This window comes from Polistes canadensis, unplaced genomic scaffold (genome assembly GCF_001313835.1).
Source record: "Polistes canadensis isolate GaletaPanama2010 unplaced genomic scaffold, ASM131383v1 scaffold_553, whole genome shotgun sequence".
In the NCBI taxonomy this organism is placed as follows: Eukaryota; Metazoa; Arthropoda; class Insecta; order Hymenoptera; family Vespidae; genus Polistes; species Polistes canadensis.
In genome coordinates, this window is record NW_014570100.1 from 3,445 (window position 1) to 26,594 (window position 23,150).

A 23,150-nucleotide genomic window follows, 5' to 3' on the forward strand; every position below is an offset into this window, starting at 1 on the left:
TGTGGACATCTTTAGGATGCACATCCCGGGTCTTCAGAAGCGGTTACCTCCTCGTGGTTAGACCTGGGCAATGGTATTTTACTTTCAGTATAATGTTTAACATATTTTATATATGTTATACATTCCATTGCAAGTAAAACTCAGCCAAAGACCGCTTACCATAAACATTATAATTGTAATTAGTTTCTTTTAACTTCCTAATTAATACCATATCTTTTACCCCTTTCCTTGGTTCCTTCTATCCATTYAATATACAGAAACTAATTACTTTATAATGTTTTTTAATAAATATTATACTTTTACAGATATCACACGCGGAACAATCAAGAATGGTTCTAATTTAATTTTCATTTTTTTATTGTGTTTTACAGAAGGAATAATTTTTAATTAATAACTGTGTAGTGTTCCCCTTAAAAATTTACACGAAAAATAAAACACAATCTACTCGCGTCGAAATGTTTGAATATATTTTCAATTTTTTTTCACAAATCGATAATATATCGATAAAGAATCATTTCAATATCCAACGATTTCGATACCTCTAATTGCTTCTGCTATTTCGATCGATATTTATATCAATCAATATGTTAATGATTTTTGTAATACTATATTTTGCATATGCATACATATTTTAATACTATTTAATTATGTTTTATTGGCAAACATGTTTAGATTTGATGATATTAAAAAGATCCATGTCAGAAAATATAAAACATCATGTCCACTAGTAACATGGCAAAGGAACGTACTCCTTTACAATATTTAATCGGTAAAAACATAATTAACCTAATCACGATTAGAAGAAACATAGACTTGTGAAACTGTTAATAATATAATTTGCATTTATTTAAAAAAAAAAAAAATAAGGAGGAGCAGTTGGAGGTTTATCTGTAGTACTCGTTGGTCATCCATTCGATACCATTAAAGTTCAATTACAAATGTCACCGGGTGTATACAAGGGTATGTTTCACGTAGCTAGAACTCTCATTGCAAAGGAGGGACCTTTTAGTTTGTACAAGGTATAATTATTTTCATTTTTCGTTTTTAAAAAAATTTAACAATAATCATGATTTTTTATAAATGATAGGGTATAACAGCACCTTTGGCAGTCGTAGTTCCTTTCTCGGCTATGGGATTTTTTTCTTTTGGTGCCGGGAAATTACTTATATCACAGCCAGGTCAAACTAAATTGTCGGGCCTGCAATTATTATTCGCAGGTATGTTCAGCGGAGCGTGTACGACGATAGTAGCTGCTCCTGGAGAACGTATAAAGTGTCTTCTTCAAGCACAAGTACAGTTTACTCGAAACTATATTCATTTTTATCGAAGCACCCCTTTCTCATCATTTTTTTCACAATACGAATATATTTTTCAATGTCTTGTTCATTTACAACACTCGTTCTCTTCACCTTTATCTTTCACCTTTCTTTTTATGTTTAACTTTGATAAGAATAAAGGACCGAAGAAGTACAAAGGTTTCTTTGATTGTGCTCAAAAATTATTGAAAGAAGGTGGAATACGAAATCTTTATTTGGGTACCTGTGCCACTTTATTGAGAGACATGCCATCCTGCGCTACGTATTTTTATTGTTACGAACGAATCATGGAATTTCTTTTAGGAAATTCAACGGAGGTGAGTAAAATTTAACATAAAATAAAAATAATCACAATCGACGATTTCTTTTCTTCATTCGAAGTTTGTATTTTGAGATATTTTTCTACAGCATTCGTAAGAAAACATTTAACATGTATGCCCTTATTATAAATACTGACCATTAATTGTTTTATATATATATATTTAATAGAGTCTATTATAATATTTAATTAATTGATTAACAATAAGATAACATGGCAACCACTATTGGCTGGTGGTACAGCAGGAATAGCAACTTGGCTTGTTAGTTTGCCTGCTGATTCAATGAAGACACGATTACAAATTTCTCCAATGGGAACTTATCCACGCGGTGTTAGATCTATTTTTCCAATCATAATGAAAGAAGGAGGCATTCTAGGACTTTACCGAGGTGTGGTACCTGTTCTGATACGGGCATTTATAGCAAACGCGGCTTGTTTCTACAGTCTTGAGCTAGCATTTAATATTATGGATAAATACATATTGTAAAATGTATAAAACTAGAGAGAGAGACAAAAAAACATATTAAAATGTTGTTAATCCATTCATGTCTTTTATTTAATTAATGATTAAGCATTATATTATAAATGTTATCTTTAATAAGTCGATAACTAAGAAACCTATTTAATCGTCAAACACATCGCACAGTTGTGAAAAGCCAAGGTATCTTTTCAGTCGTGTCAGTTGATCATGCGAAGTATTGTGTGTGAGTAACACGTCACGTTGTTTCGAAAAAGAAAGAGATAAGAGATATTCTATTTAAAAAAAAAAGAAAAACCAATCTTCCTATTCGATGAAAAAAAAGGTGTTTAAAAAACTTCGATATAGCCACTGTCATTATTTTTATATTGCTCGTTAAGAGCATTGCTTGAAAAATTGTATAAATTGTATAATAATCAATGGGAACTCATAATTATTTCAAGGTAATATCGTATTTGGTAAGTTTTTAGTTTCGAATATTTTATACAAATTTATTAATATGATTATTAGGAGAATTTGTCGACGTGTCCATGTTTTTGTTAATTTGCTTTTTCTCTTTTATATTGTACGCTAAATGTTTCATTTTGCAAGTAATCGTAATATCCCAGGTATTATCAATCCTGATATCAAACCATCAATCATAGTAATGATTCCGTTCTTCTTCGGGTCAATAATTTTAATTAATACTTAAATATTTAACAATATTTATTAAACAAAATCGCAATTCGTCATTCTTCGTATTTTCCTTTTTCCTTACGCGAACAAATAAACGAAATGTAAATTTCCATTGAATATTATTCATGTATATTATATAACATTAAAAAAAAAAAAGATTGAAAGTAGGAATGAATTATTGGGAAAATAATTGATTAGAAGAAAAAGTAACAAAATTGTCTGGAAATTGTTTAGAATAGAGGAAAATTCATGTTGTCAGATTAATCGAAATTATTGTTAAAAGAATATTTTCGATCGAGTTATCTCAATGAAATGTTGAAAAGAGTTAAACGAACGTTTTTACAAACGTTGTGTATTTTCCGATAGACGAAGAATTCCTTTGGTTAGCCGGGTGCACTTGGTCTAAGACACATTTTAAACGTCAACGCCACACGTGATCACCGAGGCACGTGCACGCTGAGTCCACGACCCGTGGAATACGTACGTATATATGTATCTATATACATAGATACGTATAGATTAGATTTTCTAGGCTCACCATCAAACGACCGTACGTCGATAATTAACTATCCTTTCATTTTCATTCATTTTGTTTATTCGTTATCATTACATGATTTCAATTAAGGATATTAATCCATTTCTTTCATCAGTTTTATATAAATTTTTATCAAATATTATTAATGTGTTAATTTAATTAACAGGGTTGAATCAATTAAATTAATTTTAAAAAATATCTCTACAGAAAGATTACGATACGTTGGGTTAAATAATGAAGATATACGTAAAGATGTGTAATGTAATAAAATTTGATATGAGTAAGATATAATTGAAAAGAAAATGAATAAAATAAAAGTTAAATATCTTTATTAAATAATTAGATATACACATTATATATATATATTATAAATATTGTACATTTTTCTATATTACATTAAACGCGATTTTATATATTATCATCAGGAAGATTAAATGTATAGTGGAAAAGTAAATGATCAAAGTATCTATCGGAAAATTGGTGTCACGATTCCAAACGCGTAAAGAGATTTAAAAGTCAGTTAGTTAGACTCTTAAATGTCAGATGTATCGAAGAACGGAGACTTTCAAGTAAATCAAAGGATCGTGCTTGTTAGGAAGCTTTGTATATTCAATAGTTTAATGTATTAGGTATATACGGAAATCGTACTATTGCTAATAAATAATTTATCGTTTGAACTTCGACGAAGTCACGTGTAGTCACGTTAACTAAAAAAGTAATATCGCGAGTACCACTTATAATTAACATACAGTGAATGTTATTTAAAATCGTACGCTTCCTAGATTTTTGCTTGAAAATTATTGATATATTGTATTTAAGATGAATTTAGTAAGCGTAATGGTGTACGATTTTAATTAGCATTAACACATATTTGTTCATTGATTCTTTCCTTAATTCTAATAGAAAAGTTAATCGAATGAATATGTATAATCGTAGATAAATATTTCTTGCAGGTGTTAAAGAGAGAGCTTCTGGAATAATAAGTTTTTAAACCATGCTGAATAAAAGTGGCGTAAAAGATACGTGCACATTTTCAGATATTTATTGGAATTCAACGAACGGTGAAATTACTTGGTCCAATAATTTTTATTTAACTGCAATTACGGAGAAACTTGTGGATTCTGAATGCAATCAAAATTACAAGTGATTCAAATATTTACGCTCGTTTAACATTTGCACGTTAATTATTGTCAAACATATACCAAGATTTATGATGTATGCATGCATCTATCTACATATACCGTGAATTCCATCCACTTCCTACCAACTGTTCTTAAGTATAGTTTTTACTCCGAATACCTGTCACTGAGGTCCCTACTAAATCGCTTTTCAAACACGTGAGTCGATACAGGTTCTGCGTATCCGTGCCAGGGACGTTAGTTAGAATGATTTCTCTTACTATTTTCTTTAGTTATTAACATTTCCTTGAAAGATTTATTAAAAATACATAGAGTGTCGTATCACTCCATTATATCTCATGTTAAAATCCAAATTTTATGCATGTTAAAATGATAGAGTGTATCAAGATGGAAATTATTTTCAAACAGTAATATTTTTGTTCGCGAATATTGCAACGAATGATAAGTTTAAAAATGGTTTATGAACATAGGCCCAACCTGTAGAGATTAAACACGTATAAATATATACTTTATTGGTTTGTTCACGTGCTTGAATATTCAAAGGATAAATAAAATTATGCAAATATATCTTAGAAAAATTAGCTAGAGGCAAAAACGAGCGTACACGTGAGCGGTAAAGATAAGCACGTGAGTGCCCTACAAGATTCTTGCTTTTAGTATACTTCGAACGTGAGTCCCTGACCCGTTTAGCAGTACTTTTACTGTATGCAAGTACTACCTTCACTGATTCTGCACGAGAACGAATTTACTTGGCCTATAGCTTGCTTCCTTTTTGGTACATATCCTCACGTGCAACGTTCCTTGCCAATCTCCTCTCCTTTTTATCCCCCCTAAGTAAAAAAGTATCTCCTTTCTTTCCCCACCACCTTTTCTTCACTTCATCCCCCAACAAATTGAGATCAATGGTTAACTTACACAATAATTACATGCCTTTCCAATCCTCCTTTCGCTTTTTCTCGGTGTTTGGTCTTTAGTCGGTAGTTGGTGAAAAGCCACCGTTCCTTGGCGACAACGAATCTTCCACTAGTCTTCCTTTTAGTAACTGAAGTTTCAATCATTTACGCTCTTGGAGAGGTATATTTCGTTGCCAAAAGAAATATAATTCAATTGGATATATCTCCTTAAAGGTAGTTAAAATCCTAAACATTGTTATTCATTTCTTTGATTTTTCATCATTTTTCTCTTTCTTTTGGATTTGATTGCTCGTGCTTTTTATTGAACTGTGATTCATTTTGCTAATTGATCCCGTTAGATGTTGGCACTGATAAGTACGTCGAAATCGGCGTATATCGATATCGATAATGAAGGATTCAATACCGCGTTAACATTATCCAGTGACAAAACTACGATTGAACAAAAAAAGGATCGTTCTCGAGGAATCGAAGATAATGCTTTAGCGAAGAGTCTTCAACTTTTGAGGATCAGGGGTTCACCGCATTTGTTGCCAGAAGGTATACCATTCTTTTCTTTTTTTATTTTTAGACTTACAATTAAACGATATTAAAGATTTATTAATATTTGTTAAATATGTTAATTTTTGTTCTTTCTTCCTTCAGATATATTAATGTTGGTCAATCATTGTCGATATCTTCGCGAATTGTCCATGTTTTATTCCTTATTAAGCGACGATTTACTAATGGCATTGTGCACCGAGGAACAAATCAATTTGGAAACCCTACGAATAGAAATACATTCCGAAACGACACCTCTTCCGGTCATCAGTGAAAAAACGTGGACAACCTTCGCCGATCGATTTCCAAACACCAATCTCATTCTGTAAATGACAGATAATCATTTGTTTTTTTAATTATCTCATTGTCGTGTCTGAAACTTGAGATGTTCTCTTGAAAAAAAAAAAAGAAAAAATATATATAAATTGCAGTTAGATAACGCGACATTGATATAACTGATAGTTTTTTTTATTTTTTTGCAGATTATCTTACATAACCGATGAAGAAGAACATAAATCCCTTTTTACGTCACGTATACCTGTTACGCATTTGTATTTTGGAGAAGCACCGCCTGAGTCTGTAGCATTAAGAATTCACAGTTATTATCCACGATTAGTTGAATTAGTTATAGCTGCTTATGGACCTGGTCTAATCGATGATGTTTTAATCAACGTTGCTCGAGGATGTCCTAGTCTCAATTCCATCGGTTTGGGTGACTGCGAAATTAGGTAATAAAAATAAAATTTCACTTCTCCTAGAATTGAGAACTATTGATTGTTAAATATATTTTCTATAAAAATAATTAATACGTAATATATTGTTCTAACAATTTGATTTGTCTTAAAGTTGCATGGGTCTTCTTAAATTCGTAACCATATGTGCGGAACGTTTAAAAATACTTTATATCCGGGAGACATCTTTAATCGAGGATTTAGAATTGGATGTTTTGGATGTAACAGCCAAGGTTTCTTCGCTTCTTGGAGATACTTGGGTACCCGAGTATATACCATTATGGTGAAACGTATTATCTTACTCAATAACGGGAAACCGTGAATGAATAAAGATTTAAACAACGTTGATTTAAAAAACGTAACACGATGTGATAAATGATACGTACGCGCGAGAACTATATACGTATAAGTGATAATCAAAATCCAAGGATATATGCATTTTTGTACTTATTTAACCAATAAATTATTTAGGCTATAGATTATTGCATAATATAAATACAATGTACATAATACACATACTTTATGTTAGAAGTTTTCTGCAGTATTTATACAACAAGAAAAATGTCGATTTATTTAAGTCTTATTTTTAAGTTTTATTTTTAAGTTTTATTTTTATAATATATCTAGATTTTATTACGCGTTCAGTGTTTTCCACTCAAATCGATATTTTAATGATATATAATATATATACTTTGTTATATAAATTAATCGTATTCATTGATATCAAAAAATATAAATTTTATTAGATTATAATGGACTTAATGTGTAATAGATATACAAAATAAAACAATATCACTAATTATTCATCACCATCGCTCGTGGCAGATATGCATAATATATATAAATACATTTGTATGTATATATTATACAATATCTAATATATAATAATATATATACACACCCACACATACATACGCACACGCACACACAGTATTATTGTAATGCAACGAGGTTTGTACAATTTTTCTACAATATAACACAATAATTGATCGGGCATTTAAAAGATGCGATTCTTAAAAACATTAACAGATTTTTGTGTTTTCGATTATAATTATTATTTTTTAAATTTTCATATATATTAAAATTATATATATTTAATCTTTTCATTTTTTTCATATCTTGCCAATATTATTTTAAAGATGCGAGGTGCTCAGTCTTGTATCCCAGCCAGTAAATCCAATCTCTTTGTTTTTAATCCCTCCATGAAGTACCTAACGTTTGAATAGTTCACATATTTCAGCTTGTAACAAAATTTACAATAATTTAAGGATACAAAATATTCATACAATATATTTCATTCATATAGAAATTCATTATTTCACTTTAGAGAAAATAATATATCACTCAATCTAAATCGTCAAAATATAATAGAATTGTTCATATCGACATAGCTACAATATTTTTAGCAAGTACTCAAATATTTAATTGGAAGTAACAAAGCCTTTTCGTTTCTAACGTGTATGTACCCATACTTAAAATATTAAACTACAATAACGTTTAATAATAATAGAATTTCGTACATTACAATTATAAATTGTATATATTATGCAATATCACACATTTTACAATATTGCAGGAACACATTTTTACAAAAATTTCATAATACCCATACAAAACAAATATAAATATATTCATAAATTCATATATAATAAACCATTGCATATATTATAATTTTTGTTTTGCATTTTTAACACTTTTGAAGAAATAACATAATTAATAATTGATAGCACATATGGGTACATCACATATTTCTAATAGATATCAATAGAAACTTAAAAATATATCATTTGTAATGGACGATTAAGAAAAAATATTCTAATGAAAAGAGATATTACGTTATTGTAACATCTGCTTCTTCAACTCACTTTGTATAGTTAAATATGTATTTATATACAATAATATTCGTTCATTAATATTTAGCTACCTATTTGATTAAAGGAAAAACTCTTTTTAAAAGCACATAAAATGAACTGCAGCAGTAATTACAAATGATTAAATTTTAATGTGTTTCATTATTACGGTATACCATAATCAATTTTTAGCACCATCGTACACGCATACTTATTGTAATTAATGCATTGACTTATATAGAAATTATTTTTAACAAAAAGGCCGATTATTAATATTATATTATCGTTGAATAATTTATAGTTAATAGATAAAAAAAAAGAAGTAAGTTATTTGGAAAAAAAATTTACATTTCAAAAAAGAATTACTGAAACAAATGGACGGGTCAATTACTTATGCTAAGGACAAATTAAGTGATTAGATATGTGGAAGATAAAGTAGATCTAAACTCGTTATCATATTGAGCACCATAACAATTACACTATAACATACATTTTTGGAGCCAATTACTTCGATTTATATGCAAACATAAGTTTGTTTCAACCTTTAAGTCAAACAGGGATAACATAATTACCTTTTTTCATTTGTATTTTATATAAAAAAACAAATAATGCTCTTGTGAGCATCTTTAAAATTTAATTTCCAATAACAAGATGCATAACATGATCATCACGATTGCCCTGGCGCATGTTAAACTAACAATAACAATTTGTTATAAGACCTAGTGTAGCGAAAATAACAATTTCATATTTATTATTTAATTTACAATTATATACCCACCTCTTTCTCACTCTCTCTCTCTCTCTCTCTTTCTTTTTCTTTCTCTTTCTTTCTCTCTTTCAGTTTCATGTTACGTACATGGCAACTCACAGGTAACATTGAAAAGAATGTATTAATATTCAAGATAAATTCTGTAATGTAAGGCGTGTTATCTTGGAAATATTAATCCAATATATAAATGAGATTATAGAAACATATGTATACCTAGGCCAATTCGATCAATCGGGCATATCTATAGAAATTATAGGCACTACAGGTTTAGTTAGGTCAATTTTCTTTATGTGCTTCTCATTCTTTTCACTAACCATTGGTTCGGATGGCGGTTGATCTTGTTCGCCTCTTGGTTGATAAGAAATGTTACCATACTCTTGAAGCAATGGACATAGGCTTAACAGAAAATGGCAAAAGTCCTTCCGAATACCAAACCACCCTGTAAAAAATAAAGATATGTTTTAACAGATCAATTAAAGATTTCAAAATGTTTCAGCATGTGAATATCACTTACATCTATTTCCTCCTTTCGCTCCAAAAGACATGAAAATAAGTGTTATGTGAGATATGAGTAAAGGCATCGCTACTGTTGTATAATTTAAAGAAATATCACCGTCCAATTTATTAGCTAATAGTACCTGATAAAATATAACAATAATTAACATTTAAGAACTTAACATTAAACAATCGACATATATAATATATTGATTTTCTTATTACTTACTTGAAATATTAAAATTGGAACAACAAGAAATGTATATGCTAGTGCTGAGTGTAAAGATGTCCGCCTTTGTCTTGCATTAATCTGAGGTGTTCTTAATAGAACAGCAGCAAACACTATTGCATATAGAACAGCAACTAGAGACAAACAAAGGAGTGCCCAAAGAGGTACAAACACCACCTCCCAACTCCAAGTAATAAAGCCATCTAGTCTTAGTGCCAAGAAAATAAATTGCAATACATTGACAGCGCAAAATAATTCTAATTCAAAAGACCTATCGTGTTTCACAGCCCAAATGCAAACCTAAAATATAAAGATGATTACAGTCGATATATAAATATAATGTAATTAATAGTAAGTAAATAAACATATAAATACTACATACAGCTATAGATACAACTGAGATGAAAATCAGCGGTATAAAGACTAATATCCATAAATGCCTATCAGATTCCAGTTTGTCGCATACTAACAATTCGAACATTAACAAGATCAAATGTAATGCCAAAGTAATCAACATTGCTTTGTAATGAACATAGGCATCTCCTTCCAATCTTGAATGTGGATGTCTCCACCAAACATAACTTCCAATGGTAGCACCCAATATTACCATACCCTTCCAAAACCAAATCGGGCTAAATATTGTCCAGTAGCTCCATTCTATGAAACCATCCAATCGAAGAGCGAACAAAGCAGTAAATATCATCAAACATGAATAGACCAAAAATTTGCTATAAAATTAAAGAAAAAAATGTATGAGTAATAAATTTTATAAGACAATCTCGTACTTCTACTCAAACATTTATTATTAAAAATATATAAAATATATAAATTTTTAATATTAATATTTTATTATATTCTTTGATATCGTTTAAACACCATAGAAATAATTATTTCTTTTGCTGGTGTTCACGCAAACGTATAACAAAGAACCAAGTGATGATAAATTTAGAGTAAGTTCAAGAGATTTAAATAATAAGGACAAGAGGAAGATTACCTTGGATTGAAATCTTGAAAAAGTGTTTGCAGATTCATGTTTGTCAGCACTGCCACGAAAGATTAAATCTTTTTCAATAATATTTATTTGTCTATACATTCCACGAATGATCTTTCATTTATCGCGCAGCCTACTGCGGAAAATCACAGATAATTTCTCGTGCATTTGCCTGCATAAAAAATAAATTACACCACATACTATGCAAAATTTGGAACGTACTGAAAATAGCCAAAGGCCATCACTTCTATGGTCAATATTACCAACATCACGAGCTGATATATCGCAATTCGATATACGATAATCATAGTAGGCAACTTCATGGGGATACAATACTTTTTTAATTTATTATATGCATAAATACATATATTTTTATCTAATAATTGAATATTATCAATCTTTCAAATATCAGGACATATTTTATACAGAATCTTTTGAAGATTAGGAAGAAAAAAATTAAACATTCAATATTTCTTAATATATAAAGAATATAAAATTAGAATTTGTATGTTTTACAAGCAAAACTTCATCTATTTTTAATGTTTATCCTTTATTAAATTTAATTTATGTTTTATTATTGTTTTTATTATAATTCTTTATGCAATCAAATAATTTTGTACTTAAATTAATGACTCACGTAGTATCGACCAATGGTCATGTGAGATATTTTTTCTTTAAGTTGTTAGTACCTCGCGCTGCTACTTCCGGTTCTTTATCATACGAGTTCAACTATGGCGGTTGGTAAAAATAAGGGTCTATCTAAAGGTGGCAAAAAAGGTGTTAAAAAGAAGATGTAAGTAAATAATATTATAATATTCATGAATATTATTTAATTAAGTATCCCATTATATATTACTTAAATAATTATTTTGCATGATGGTTGTTTTCTTCGATGGATTTGTCTTCCCTAGCCTTTAATCATTGCATGCTTGCAATGCTTGCACTGCAACGATTATTACATTAATTCATAATAAATGCGCTTTTTCTAATATATTATGATATTATTTGTATTTTAAGATTGAAAATTAAATCATATAATTTGCAGAATTTTATTAGTAATAAATTAGTAAAAGTAATGGTTTATTTTAATATTTATATTATTGCTATGCTATCATATTTGAATAAATATGTTAGCACATGTAAATATATAAATTATATTTTCTGTTAAAATACAAAAGGTTTAACTTTTAAGCATAAACTGATTTCCATTGAATTTTTTAAATACAGTTTACATTGAAATAAAATTATATTTCTTTTTTATTACACATGTAATAGTGCATATAATTATTTTATAAGTATTCATTTCATTTTGCTTTTACAATTCTATTTCAGTGTTGATCCTTTTACACGAAAAGATTGGTACGATGTGAAGGCTCCTTCTATGTTCACAAATCGTCATGTTGGAAAGACATTAGTAAACAGGACTCAAGGAACAAGTAAGATTACTTTCTAAATTTTTATAATTACATGTTTATAAGTTATATTCGTTAAAGAAAAGATCTATTAAAATTAGCACTTATTTGCTTCATCATCTTTTTGTTTACATCAATGATAGCATTGTTAAATGATATTCAATCAGTACTTGAAATTATAATATTCTTCCTTTATTTTAATACATCTCTATATCAACTATCTTTTTATTCTACAGAAATTGCATCGGAAGGTTTAAAATTCCGTGTATTTGAGGTTTCTCTAGCTGATTTACAAGATGACAATGATGCAGAGAGATCGTTCAGAAAATTTAGATTAATTGCAGAAGATGTTCAAGGCAGAAATGTCTTGACCAACTTCCATGGTATGGATCTTACGACTGATAAGTTAAGATCCATGGTTAAGAAGTGGCAAACTTTAATTGAAGCTAGTGTCGATGTAAAAACAACAGACGGTTATTTACTAAGAGTTTTCTGCATTGGATTTACAAACAAAGATCAGATGAGCACAAGGAAAACTTGTTATGCTCAACATTCCCAAGTGAGCTTCCTCAGTAATAAAATTTGTTAATTTCAAATAGCATGACCGCATTGCAACTAAGATACATATATATTTATACAAAAATATATATTTATCTATAAATATGATTTAAAGTTGCATATATAAAAGGCGCTCTCTTACCACACTACTTCTGAACAAAGAAATAGTGATATTTGTAGTTGCGACAATTACAATATTAAAATGTATATTATTAAAAAAGTATTATTATATTTATGTTTGTGACTAATATTCAATGAATTCATAGGTAAAAAAAATTCGTCAAAAAATGGTTGATAACATTACCAACGATGTTATCAAGAGCGACTTGAAAGGTGTTGTTAGTAAGCTATTGCCTGACGCGATGGCTAAAGACATTGAGAAAGTGTCACAGAGCGTATATCCACTCCATGATGTATACATTCGCAAGGTATCAATCTAATTAATCCAACACATGCTGCATGAAAATGACATATTGAAATTTAATAATGATCTTTTGAATAATTTGTAATAATTATTTGATCTCTTGTTTTTAGGTTAAAGTTTTAAAAAAGCCACGATTTGAACTGAGTAAATTACTCGAATTACACGGTGATGGTGGTGGAAGTAAAAGCGAAGATGTTGGGGAAAGTGGATCTAAGGTCGATAGACCTGAAGGCTATGAACCTCCTGTACAAGAATCAGTTTAATAATTTTATTCTTATGAAATTTCTTAAAAATAAAAACTACAATCCTATGTAGAAAAATAATTAATATGTTTTTCTGACTTTATTTCGAATATACATTTAATACAAATGATAATTAGCTTAAAGAAAATAGGAGACAGAAATATAACGTTGAGTTTTTATTTGGTCACAATACAAAACAGTAGAAAAGTAATTATAAAACCAGGAATATGTCTAATTAGAAAGGTAATATTTTCTTTGCACTAGTCCAGCTGCTTTCAAAAAATGTTTCGAAACCGCTAATCCATGAAAACAGCAGGTAGATTGTCAATGCAAAGAAAAGAATCTTCGTAAATATGTCTAACCAATACATTCTGTAAAAGAAAATATAAAATAACATTTATTTAAATCTCTATATAAAATATAAATTTAAAATTATACATTACATTCTAATGTGTCGACGAGCTGCTGGCAAAGTTTCGGCAGGTTCATTTAAAATATAAATTCTTGCAGCACGTACGCAATCTTCGAAATATTTGTACGTGTCCATGTCATTTCCGTGCAAATAGTATGTGTCGTACTCTCTTGCATTTAATTTATTCGTCACTGCCTTTATATTTGCATTAATAAAATCCCATTGATTATTGGCGTAATATTCGAACACTTCAAATCCTTTTTGTATGCGACGTTGAACTCGACACATACTATAAAAACAAAAGAAAAAAGATAGTAATTATATCTAATTGATAACTGTTGAATGATTTATCACTTACATTGGCTCGTAACGCGCAAGATATAAAATTGCATCAATAAAGTAAGCAGGAATCGTATGGAATAAAAACACGGAGATGTCATGATAAAGACGTGATTTTTTCATACTACCACCTGGGTACCAAACTACTCCATTTAAAGGTACTTTTTCTATTACACGACGACCAATTTCTATTACTTCCCTCCACGAAACCTAGATATATTATTTATAATTAATTATACAAAGTTGTGATAAATAACTGAAGTATGACTAAGTAATTAAAACAATTACTTTGAAATCGCTACTGCTAGTAAGATTGTATATTCTTTTATCACGATCTTTACAGTAAACAAAATTCCACGTGCAAGCAAGAATTGCATTTACTAATACATCAACAGGAAGATAATCGGCATAGCCGTTTTCATTGCAATACATGCTCCTAATCACTCCTTTTCCAGCACCTATTAGAAGACCTGTCGGGCCATTAATGTTATCCGTCCAACCTGGTAGTGGTTCTTTCCAAACAGGTATAACAACGCTTGGTCTATAATTATATAATAATTACAATTGTGTGTGATTCTCTTCTTTATTTAAAAAAAAAATCAATCAAATATCTCAAGATATTTTACCTTAAAATGACTGCTGGAATATGTGGCATAGCTTCTTCAATAATCCTTTCCGACAAAGCTTTTGTAAAGGCGTAGGTATTTGGTACTTTACCTAAGATTTTTTTTGTTATAGCCGACACAACTTCATCGTCCATCCACTCGACGCATTTTATTATCTTATGAGGATCCGCAGGAGGTGGATAAAATTTTTCTTCCAATAACTTCAAGCAATTTAGAGGTAAATTATCATTAGTAATATATAATTCATTGGCTTATAATTGGATAAATACATCAGGGCTTCTCAATTTGTGGCTGGTGATTTGTGTCTGTAAATTTCTAATGCAATGCATCCAGTACCAAGGATCGGGAAAATATTTGTTAGGGTGAATTGGGGTTGCCAAGTGGAAAAGTTTGAGAAACTCTAAGAAAATGTCCTTCTTTTTCGGAACTGTTAATATAATAATTTTTGTTTCTATTATTTATACATACTTTTTCTTCGAGGTGACAATAGGAAGTACCGATGTAACCGAAAAATATTAAATTCTTCATTTCTTTCGCCAATTCTACCATTTGTTGCGTACCACGTGTATTTAACAATACCGCTTTCTTTAACATCTCATCGAATCTTAGAAAAATAGGAAAAATATTAGGGAAAGTCACTAATCATTTTTTATTATCATTCAATGCATAAAGAGAAATAAATTAAACGTTTACCTAACGGTTGCCGCTGCATGATAAACGATGGTAACTTTGTCAATTAATATTTTTTTATCTTCTGCTGAAATGCCAAATCCCGGCAACATTACGTCTCCTTGTATTGGTGTTACCATCTTGTACATTGTTTCCAATCCTCTTTGTTCACGAACTTTGTCGAATATCTGTAAATTTATGTAGAAAAATCATTCATCTCCAATCAATTATAAGTTAAATTATGCAAAATTAATGGATCGTCATTTTTTTCGAGGATATTTCATGTTTTCTGCCGTATTTTACAAGAGAAAGGAGAATATATGTCTTATCTATGGCCAATTCACTTTTATTTTTTTTTTCTCTGTTTTCTTTGTATTTTTTTTTTATTTTTGACACAACAGTGATATGTTGTAGATACTAAAATAGAAACAAAATTTATTGTAAAATCCGTAGAAAGTGTTTGGAAGTTTGTAAGTCGGTTACAGTACAGTTTCATCACTAATTGTAAGATGCATAGAAATGATGCGATAGAAATCGTAAAAGTCTACTTTCGTCATTTCGCGTATACTTTTTAAACGCATACAAATATTATTCGTTAAACTTAAATGATCGTAAATTAAATTTATGCGTGTATGCGCGCGTATTGTGTGAAAAGTATTTTATTTCTAAATTATGAGACACGTTTTTGTGTATAGAAAATATTTTTCTTCGATTCCAATATCACTTATTCGCAAGTATAATTTTAATGATTTGAAATGAAAAATTCGCGTAGGAAAGAAAAATGAAATTAGAAAAAAAAAAACATTCAATGCAAGATAGAAATGAATATAACATAATTACATTAGACACATTAGAGAACGTATGGATAATCTAACGCAATAGAAAAGCAAAAAGCGTTACTAATAAACTCAATGAAGAAATTTCATTCTCGTAATTTCAATCATGTAGAATTTCAATAAATACTATTGTTCGTACGATGCATCCGTTAAAAAAAAAAAAAAACACGTAAAAATTTCTAGCCAAACTTCTTTTTTTAACGATATTCAAAACATTTTACTTACAAATTGAATATTAAATAGGAAGCTTATAATAATTATTGTAAGATTTCACGGATCGTAGTAGCCGTTAAAAGCAGTCATTTTAATTGGCTTTTTGTAATTGTAGTGTTTTAAAAAAATCCAACTATGTAATTATTATTCATCATACGATTATATACTTAACATTTGAAACTAGAACATTTATTTCTTTTTTTTTTTAATGAAGGAAAGTTGATCGTTATCAGTTTCGAAAGAGTTTATTTTATTTTATTTTTTTTTGTCCTGACCCTTTGGTCAATCCCGTAATTCCCTTAACAACACGCGTTTTATAATTCGTTTGAAAGTGATGTACATCTTTTACCAATTGTAATAAACCTACTGAATATAAAAGACACAATACTATCTACAGGTGTATAGGCATACGTATTAAGATACATAAATGCATACACAAATGCATACACAAATGCATACACACGCAAGATGTTATTACATTTACGGGTTTGAGTAGGCGAATTATACTTTCAAAAGTTATTCTTGAATATTCTATTATTACATTTAAATTGACATTTTAATATTTCACGAGGATATGCATATGCATAAAGATTTTTATAATCTATCATTTGTATTTTACATATTGCAAAATACTATTTAAAATCCATTTCATGTAGTATCAATTGGTTTTATATTTATTCCGATTAAATGAAATAGTACTCGTTACGAAATAACAAGATTTCTAGTAATGAGAAGATAAATGGTATTAGTTTAAATTCTTTCGTTACAACATGCTTCAACGCAAATATCGTTCCATATATAATAATTTCACTTGTTCGTACGATTCTTATATGATTCAGTATTTAATAGGAGGCTTTTGCATGGCCAACCCTTATATAGGTCACTGGTAATGAAAGAGTTAAATAATTTGATCATTAATATCACTTTACACGAATATGTAACGGTGATATCTCATGAAAGAAAAATATTCTGCAATGGTAACCATAGAACAAGATATGATATAATACCTGTGCCCAGTAGTACGAATAAATAATTTTCACGGTGGTTTGATTTTTATTCTACGATATTAAATAATAACTAATTGGAAAATAATAATAATAATAATAATAATAATCGTTCTCGTTACAATTTCATTTGAATAACTTTGCCTTGACTTCGTTTTTACGGATGCATTTATTTACAATGACTTTACAATACACACGCACACACATATGCACAATAACTTTCACTTACTGGATTTTGTCGAAAGTTTTGGGAAAGTTTAAATGACATACCATCGTTTACAATTGGTATAATTCGTAATTATGACAAAAATATATTACGAAGATTTTGTTGTTACAGTTTGTGACCTAATTTTCTTCTTTTTCTTTCTTTTTTTTCTTTCATTTTTCTTATTTCTTTAACTTGATCTTCGAGTAATCTATTCTTTTATTTCAAAAGATATAATAAATGTCTCGGGTATATTTTAACTTCTTTTCCGTTACTTCCGCGAGAATGCTTATTATTTCATCATAAAGAAATTTATTTGGTCTTAAACGAATTGTGTACGGTCACTTTCAAGTTCCTTTCTAAATTTATCCGATCTTACAGTGCCGAACAAAAATGTTTAATCGATATTTTATTTGTTTATAATATTTATCTGTGATATTATTTTCAAAAATTATTATTCGTTATTTAATTATTTTCATTCTAAAATATATTTCTCGTATGTAATGTCGAGATAAACGTGATGCAATTTATTTAACATTAAATAAGCTTAGAATGATTTCAAATAATTTGTATAGTTAATAAACAAAAACAAATTAAAAGAGGTATTATATTTCGTATAAATTTACGGATTTTATTCGAGGAGATATTTTTTAAAATTGGTTATACTTTTGTTCGAAACTGTAGGTACATAACAAGCATTAAAGTTTATGCTGCAATGCTATTATCACACAGAGAATGTAAAGAAAATGGTCAAACACGGAAGGCCTGTATTTAATAAAATGTATCGATCGATGAATCAGCTTATTAAATAATTCAATTTATTTAACATTACGAATGGGGGAAAAAAAATAAAGGGAAATAAACCTTACCGGTGACTTGAAGATCTCTTCCAAACGTTCTTTAGGTTCCTTGCCCTTTTTTGGTCTAACGAGTATAAAAATTTGTATAATTCCTGGAAAAGAACGTAAAAATCTTTCGAGCAACACTTTTCCTAAAAAACCAGTTCCACCTGTTATAAAAATATTTTGACCTTGGAAAGTCTCTTGTATTCTGTCCGATATATTGTTTATATTTGTTTCCGCCATTACGATTTGATTTCTTTTCTTCTTCTAAACAAAATAAAAGTACAACATTTAAAAAATGAGATATCAAATAATAGAAACTTATGGGTCGATTTATATTTTTTATTTATACGTTGCAATCGATTAATCAAGCATATCCTCGTGTTTTAAAAATTCGATCGAACGAACCTATCGTTGATTTCTTAATTGTATAAGAACAATGGATCGATTGTCGTCTTTATTTTCTTTTTCACAGGCTGAAATTAATTGGGTCACGCTCGTTAAAAATTACAAAAGCTTATTAAGCTTATCAAGTTGCGTTAACAAATAAAAAAGAAAGAGAGAGAGAGAGAGAGAGAGATAGGAATAAGGGAACACGTCCGTTCGATAAAAATAATTAAGTTTCGTAATGAAAATGACAATGGTTTATGAATAAAACAAATAGTTGACCCTTTTCCTATCTCCATTACACCGGTTAATGGTTTCGTTCAGTCAACTGCGACTATTTCTTCACGATTGCATATTACATCTTTACAGATTTTTATTTTTAATAACCCATCTTTTTATTTACGATTGAACTATATTTATTCTCATTTGAACGGTGAAAGTATGCACTCGGTTATGGTTTGTTTTTTTTTTTTTTTTACAAAGTTTATTCTCATGGTTTTTCACCAAACGTTAGACTTTACAATGCAACAGTCCATTGCAGTTAGTTTGTAATAGAAGATAGATAAATGCTTGTATTAGGAATAAATTCTAATTGTTACGCGTTTTAATATTAAAAGTTTACTTCAAAAATTAACCATACGCGACGAGATAAGTTCGTTTATTTTTCTGTGTTTTGATCATCATTACTTTCTTCCTTTTATAATTTAACACGAGTGCAATATTTGTCAATGTCAGGATTAATAAATGTAAAATGAAAAATGATTCGATCAATTTGTCAATGTAATTTTAACGTTTTGCTTCCGTTACGATTTCTAAAAGTTAAAAGTAGTCAATTGTGCAACGTGTATGTTCTAAGCTGCGTACATTCGTACTTATATTTTCATATACACACATAATATGTGTTAAGATCTCGAACTTGCTAAGTAAATAAGTAAGTAAAAAAGAAAACTAGAAAAGGAAGAAAGACTTTAGATAAGGAAGTATGGAAGAAAATTCATGAGAGAAAGAGAGATAAAAAAATTTTAATGCAAAAAGGTACGAGTCATTGAATTACGCTAGATATATTTAAGTTGAAGTTCTTGAGCAATAATTAAACAAACTGCATAGCAATTACCTGATTCCCGTTTTTTATCCTACGCACCATGACTAGGATATTATAATAATAATAATAATACATAAACAATCAATCGTATATCTAGAAAAAAAAAACTCTAACAAAACAATTTATTCAAAGATTGCAACACCTGTCCCGTATACAAATAGAAAAGAAAGAACAAACAATACGTATGAATAATTATAATAACAAATCGCATTATTTGTCGACGAAACTTCGGAGCAATTGAAATCAAAAATTCACGTAAGACAATTGCTTTGTTTTTTTTTTCTTTTTTTCTTATGACATACTCTTCTGTTAAATTAATTCTAATTCTATTATATCGTATCGTATCATATGTGTACGTTTTTTTCCGTGAGTTTGATTTGCACGCGCGTTTCATTATATAACTGGTTGTTAAAAATAATGAACCATGAAAATTAGGACAATATTTTTATTCTCTCACTCATTCTATGCATTTGTAAATATAATGCACATTTACACACGTGTGTTTTTTACAAATTTTTTGCCGGAACATTTTTGTTTGTTTGTTTTATTTTTTTTTTTAAATAAAAATCAATTTGACCGGGAAAACACACAATTGTTTTTGTGTCAGGATTAAAACTTATCAATCTATTCCCTACGTACATAATATATTGTAATAATTATTATATAATTTGAACATTTTTTGAAAAATTTTCTATAAAAGTAATTATATAAGTGCACAGTAATTGTGTATATTATATTATATAATAATTATTATCATTTTATATAAGACTATTTTATGCATATAAAGAAAGAAAGAGAGACGACAAAAACTAGTAATTAGGCCAAAGATATGTGGTTTTATATATATATTGTTGATAAAAGTCGTGGATCAACAATCGTTCTATTCACTGGCACTCTTATACGATCGACAAACAATATACGTATTACGCAACTAATATTATATTTTTCAAAAAATATCACGAACTAAATTTCCAATATTTATAAAATCATTTTCATTCGTATGACGTTGAACAATCTCAATTAGACACGTGAACCTTTTTCTCCCTTTATCCTTTTCTCTTTCTTTCTTTTTCTTTTTTTTGGTTTTTATTTATTAATTAAAAAATTAGAAATAATCGAGAACACACACTTACTAAAAGAAAATTCAAGTCCTTCGATTTCGTTGGAAAATGTACACAGTTCAATAATTACACGTTTGATGAAATTTAAAATTTCGATGATTTAATTGTGAATTATATCGAGGAGACGATTATTATTATTATTTTAATTTTCGAAGATGAAGAAAATGAAAAAAAGAAAGATAAAAATAATCGAAGAATGCAAGTTTTGTGTGTCGTTCGTCACTCGTGATACTCTTTACAGTGGGTATGTCAAAGACTGGCAAAGCATAGCGTTCTAAGTCCACTGTTTTTCGCTTAACACGCTCATCCACCAGATTCCTTCCCACTTATCCCCTAGAAAATATAATAAAGTTTAGGTCACACCATTCTACTCCTTCCACTATTAATACTTGCGTCATTATCGCCATCTTGGAAAAGCCCGAATTGATTTTTTCAATATCTTCTACCATACCATTGTATAATGTCCATTTTCATTAATTATAGGAATATTAATACACTCCCACCCTTATTTAATTATTTCTTCTAAATTAACAAGGGTTTTTTTGAATTTGTTTTATTATTATTTGATATTCACACACACACACACACACACTATTGTATGATATTATTTGATATTTATCTGTGATTCATCTTTGTTATGAATAAATTAAATAGTTAATAGAATGTTTAAAAAAGAGGGTCTTGTAATAGGAGTAAGATAAAAAAGATTATAATAATGATTGTTTTTAGTGTAGTTGATGAATTATCGTATTTCTTAGATTTTCATAATTATTAATTAAATATTAAAGTTTAATATTATAGTATAAGAGTATAAAAACACACGTGTATTAAAAGTTTAAGTTATATAAATGGTTATGGTAAAATAAAGATTTGATTATTATTTTGTTTTCTCTACTTCTTCGCGTGCATAGAAAGATTTATTCTAATTTCGACCAAATCTTTCAATAACCATATCACGTTTTTACATAATCATTATAATTTCCTTTTATTTTTCTTCTTAAATAGAATAAATCTAATATATCAGTAAACAAGATAACTAGGAAGTACCTTCAAAGAAAGAAAAAGGAGATTTATATGATAAACTAAGCCTTGAATAGAAAATTGTATTATAAAAACGTTTGCATCGTCATCTTATAAGAAGAAGTTCCCCTTCTGAAGATTGTTTTTCTTAAGTAAATGCGAAGATATAATTAAATAATCTCCGAGAATTATTGTCGCTAAATAAAATAAAATATCAATAATGTTTTTTCTTTTTCGTAGCAATTAAATGATGCGTTCAATTACATTTCAATAATTACCGAGGTGCATGACGCAAGTGGTGTTCGGTACAAAAATTTCAAAGAAACGGTTCATTGAATATTCATTATTAAACTAAATATTCTTTGAAATCGCATGAAATTATTTATCAAATACGAAATGCATAATTAACCGACTCATTGTAAAACAAACTTTAATCGTCTTTCCAAAATGCATAGGATATTTCTTTCGCAAGTATAATTCAATAAAGATGACAGTTAAGATCCTTCGTGATCTTAGAAAGTTATGTCATAAACTAAATTTTATCTCTTCCGTTGCAACCAAAATTTCCCTTTATTCTATTATCCTAACATCAATTATATATTCAATAACAATAATTGTTAATTTTTTACAACTCAGACGATCAATGAATACTATTGAAACAATCTTATATAAAACATTAGGCGTAATCATTGAAAAGAAAGGTAAAAGACACACGAGTAAAATAAAAGCAACAATTTGGGGTAAAGTAATTAAGGAAAAG

At 28.8% G+C, this 23,150-nt stretch overlaps 5 protein-coding genes across 11 annotated transcripts; 3 read left to right on the forward strand and 2 right to left on the reverse strand.

Annotated features, from left to right (window-relative positions):
* The first annotated feature begins 732 nt into the window (after positions 1–732).
* Positions 733–2,122, forward strand: LOC106792680 (congested-like trachea protein). Its single transcript, XM_014759177.1, has 5 exons — positions 733–769; positions 868–1,019; positions 1,088–1,291; positions 1,451–1,633; positions 1,844–2,122. The coding sequence occupies exons 1-5, from the start codon at positions 733–735 to the stop codon at positions 2,120–2,122; spliced, it is 855 nt and encodes a 284-aa protein (XP_014614663.1).
* A 179-nt stretch (positions 2,123–2,301) lies between these two features.
* LOC106792686 (F-box/LRR-repeat protein 3-like) lies at positions 2,302–7,178 on the forward strand. Of its 5 annotated transcripts, XM_014759187.1 has the most exons (8): positions 2,303–2,571; positions 3,155–3,268; positions 4,277–4,466; positions 5,437–5,589; positions 5,715–5,913; positions 6,019–6,238; positions 6,396–6,641; positions 6,760–7,177. In XM_014759187.1, the coding sequence occupies exons 5-8, from the start codon at positions 5,715–5,717 to the stop codon at positions 6,929–6,931; spliced, it is 837 nt and encodes a 278-aa protein (XP_014614673.1). In that variant the 5' UTR covers positions 2,303–2,571; positions 3,155–3,268; positions 4,277–4,466; positions 5,437–5,589; the 3' UTR covers positions 6,932–7,177. The 5 variants fall into 5 exon arrangements, with proteins under 5 accessions (XP_014614669.1, XP_014614670.1, XP_014614673.1 ...); XM_014759183.1 differs by lacking the exon at positions 5,437–5,589 and having other exon boundaries at positions 2,302–2,571; positions 6,760–7,178; XM_014759184.1 differs by lacking the exon at positions 5,437–5,589 and having other exon boundaries at positions 2,302–2,556; positions 6,760–7,178.
* A 246-nt stretch (positions 7,179–7,424) lies between these two features.
* Positions 7,425–11,203, reverse strand: LOC106792685 (transmembrane protein 185A). 3 transcript variants are annotated; one of them, XR_001382334.1, is made up of 7 exons: positions 10,982–11,203; positions 10,370–10,715; positions 9,988–10,287; positions 9,778–9,901; positions 9,477–9,702; positions 9,273–9,403; positions 7,425–7,855 (listed from the first exon to the last, which is right to left on the reverse strand). XR_001382334.1 is itself a non-coding variant. In XM_014759181.1 (6 exons), the coding sequence occupies exons 1-5, from the start codon at positions 11,017–11,019 to the stop codon at positions 9,491–9,493; spliced, it is 1,020 nt and encodes a 339-aa protein (XP_014614667.1). In that variant the 5' UTR covers positions 11,020–11,203; the 3' UTR covers positions 8,834–9,403; positions 9,477–9,490. The 3 variants fall into 3 exon arrangements, 1 of the variants encoding a protein (XP_014614667.1); XR_001382335.1 differs by lacking the exon at positions 7,425–7,855 and adding an exon at positions 8,834–9,187; XM_014759181.1 differs by lacking the exon at positions 7,425–7,855 and having other exon boundaries at positions 8,834–9,403.
* A 461-nt stretch (positions 11,204–11,664) lies between these two features.
* On the forward strand, positions 11,665–13,699 carry LOC106792684 (40S ribosomal protein S3a). Its single transcript, XM_014759180.1, has 5 exons — positions 11,665–11,771; positions 12,311–12,414; positions 12,627–12,949; positions 13,215–13,376; positions 13,483–13,699. The coding sequence occupies exons 1-5, from the start codon at positions 11,710–11,712 to the stop codon at positions 13,633–13,635; spliced, it is 804 nt and encodes a 267-aa protein (XP_014614666.1). The 5' UTR covers positions 11,665–11,709; the 3' UTR covers positions 13,636–13,699.
* Positions 13,700–13,775: 76 nt separating this feature from the next.
* Positions 13,776–21,924, reverse strand: LOC106792681 (fatty acyl-CoA reductase 1). The gene is made up of 9 exons (XM_014759178.1): positions 21,383–21,924; positions 18,788–19,027; positions 15,685–15,848; positions 15,460–15,595; positions 14,992–15,191; positions 14,654–14,906; positions 14,385–14,575; positions 14,058–14,315; positions 13,776–13,985 (listed from the first exon to the last, which is right to left on the reverse strand). Exons 2-9 carry the CDS (start codon positions 19,001–19,003, stop codon positions 13,850–13,852), a joined length of 1,554 nt encoding a protein of 517 aa, XP_014614664.1. The 5' UTR covers positions 19,004–19,027; positions 21,383–21,924; the 3' UTR covers positions 13,776–13,849.
* Between the last annotated feature and the right edge of the window lie 1,226 nt (positions 21,925–23,150).

Excerpts from the sequence above, each read along its gene's own strand:
- LOC106792686 (XM_014759183.1), top strand. Across the intron at positions 6,239-6,395 it reads CCAAACACCAATCTCATTCT|ATTATCTTACATAACCGATG; the intron begins GTAAATGACAGA and ends ATTTTTTTGCAG. Across the intron at positions 6,642-6,759 it reads TTGGGTGACTGCGAAATTAG|TTGCATGGGTCTTCTTAAAT; the intron begins GTAATAAAAATA and ends TTTGTCTTAAAG.
- LOC106792685 (XM_014759181.1), bottom strand. The coding sequence starts at position 11,019 with ATGAATCTGCAAACACTTTTTCAAGATTTCAATCCAAG. Across the intron at positions 9,902-9,987 it reads TTCCAATTTTAATATTTCAA|GTACTATTAGCTAATAAATT; the intron begins GTAAGTAATAAG and ends ATATTTTATCAG. Across the intron at positions 9,703-9,777 it reads AGCGAAAGGAGGAAATAGAT|GGTGGTTTGGTATTCGGAAG; the intron begins GTAAGTGATATT and ends TATTTTTTACAG.
- LOC106792681 (XM_014759178.1), bottom strand. The coding sequence starts at position 19,003 with ATGGCGGAAACAAATATAAACAATATATCGGACAGAATACAAGAGACT. Across the intron at positions 15,849-18,787 it reads AAGAGATCTTCAAGTCACCG|ATATTCGACAAAGTTCGTGA; the intron begins GTAAGGTTTATT and ends ATAAATTTACAG. Across the intron at positions 13,986-14,057 it reads GCTCGTCGACACATTAGAAT|AATGTATTGGTTAGACATAT; the intron begins GTAATGTATAAT and ends TTTCTTTTACAG.
- LOC106792684 (XM_014759180.1), top strand. The coding sequence starts at position 11,710 with ATGGCGGTTGGTAAAAATAAGGGTCTATCTAAAGGTGGCAAAAAAGGT. Across the intron at positions 12,415-12,626 it reads AAACAGGACTCAAGGAACAA|AAATTGCATCGGAAGGTTTA; the intron begins GTAAGATTACTT and ends TTTATTCTACAG. Across the intron at positions 13,377-13,482 it reads ATGATGTATACATTCGCAAG|GTTAAAGTTTTAAAAAAGCC; the intron begins GTATCAATCTAA and ends TCTTGTTTTTAG.
- LOC106792680 (XM_014759177.1), top strand. The coding sequence starts at position 733 with ATGGCAAAGGAACGTACTCCTTTACAATATTTAATCG. Across the intron at positions 770-867 it reads TCCTTTACAATATTTAATCG|GAGGAGCAGTTGGAGGTTTA; the intron begins GTAAAAACATAA and ends AAAAAAAATAAG. Across the intron at positions 1,292-1,450 it reads AGTGTCTTCTTCAAGCACAA|AATAAAGGACCGAAGAAGTA; the intron begins GTACAGTTTACT and ends AACTTTGATAAG.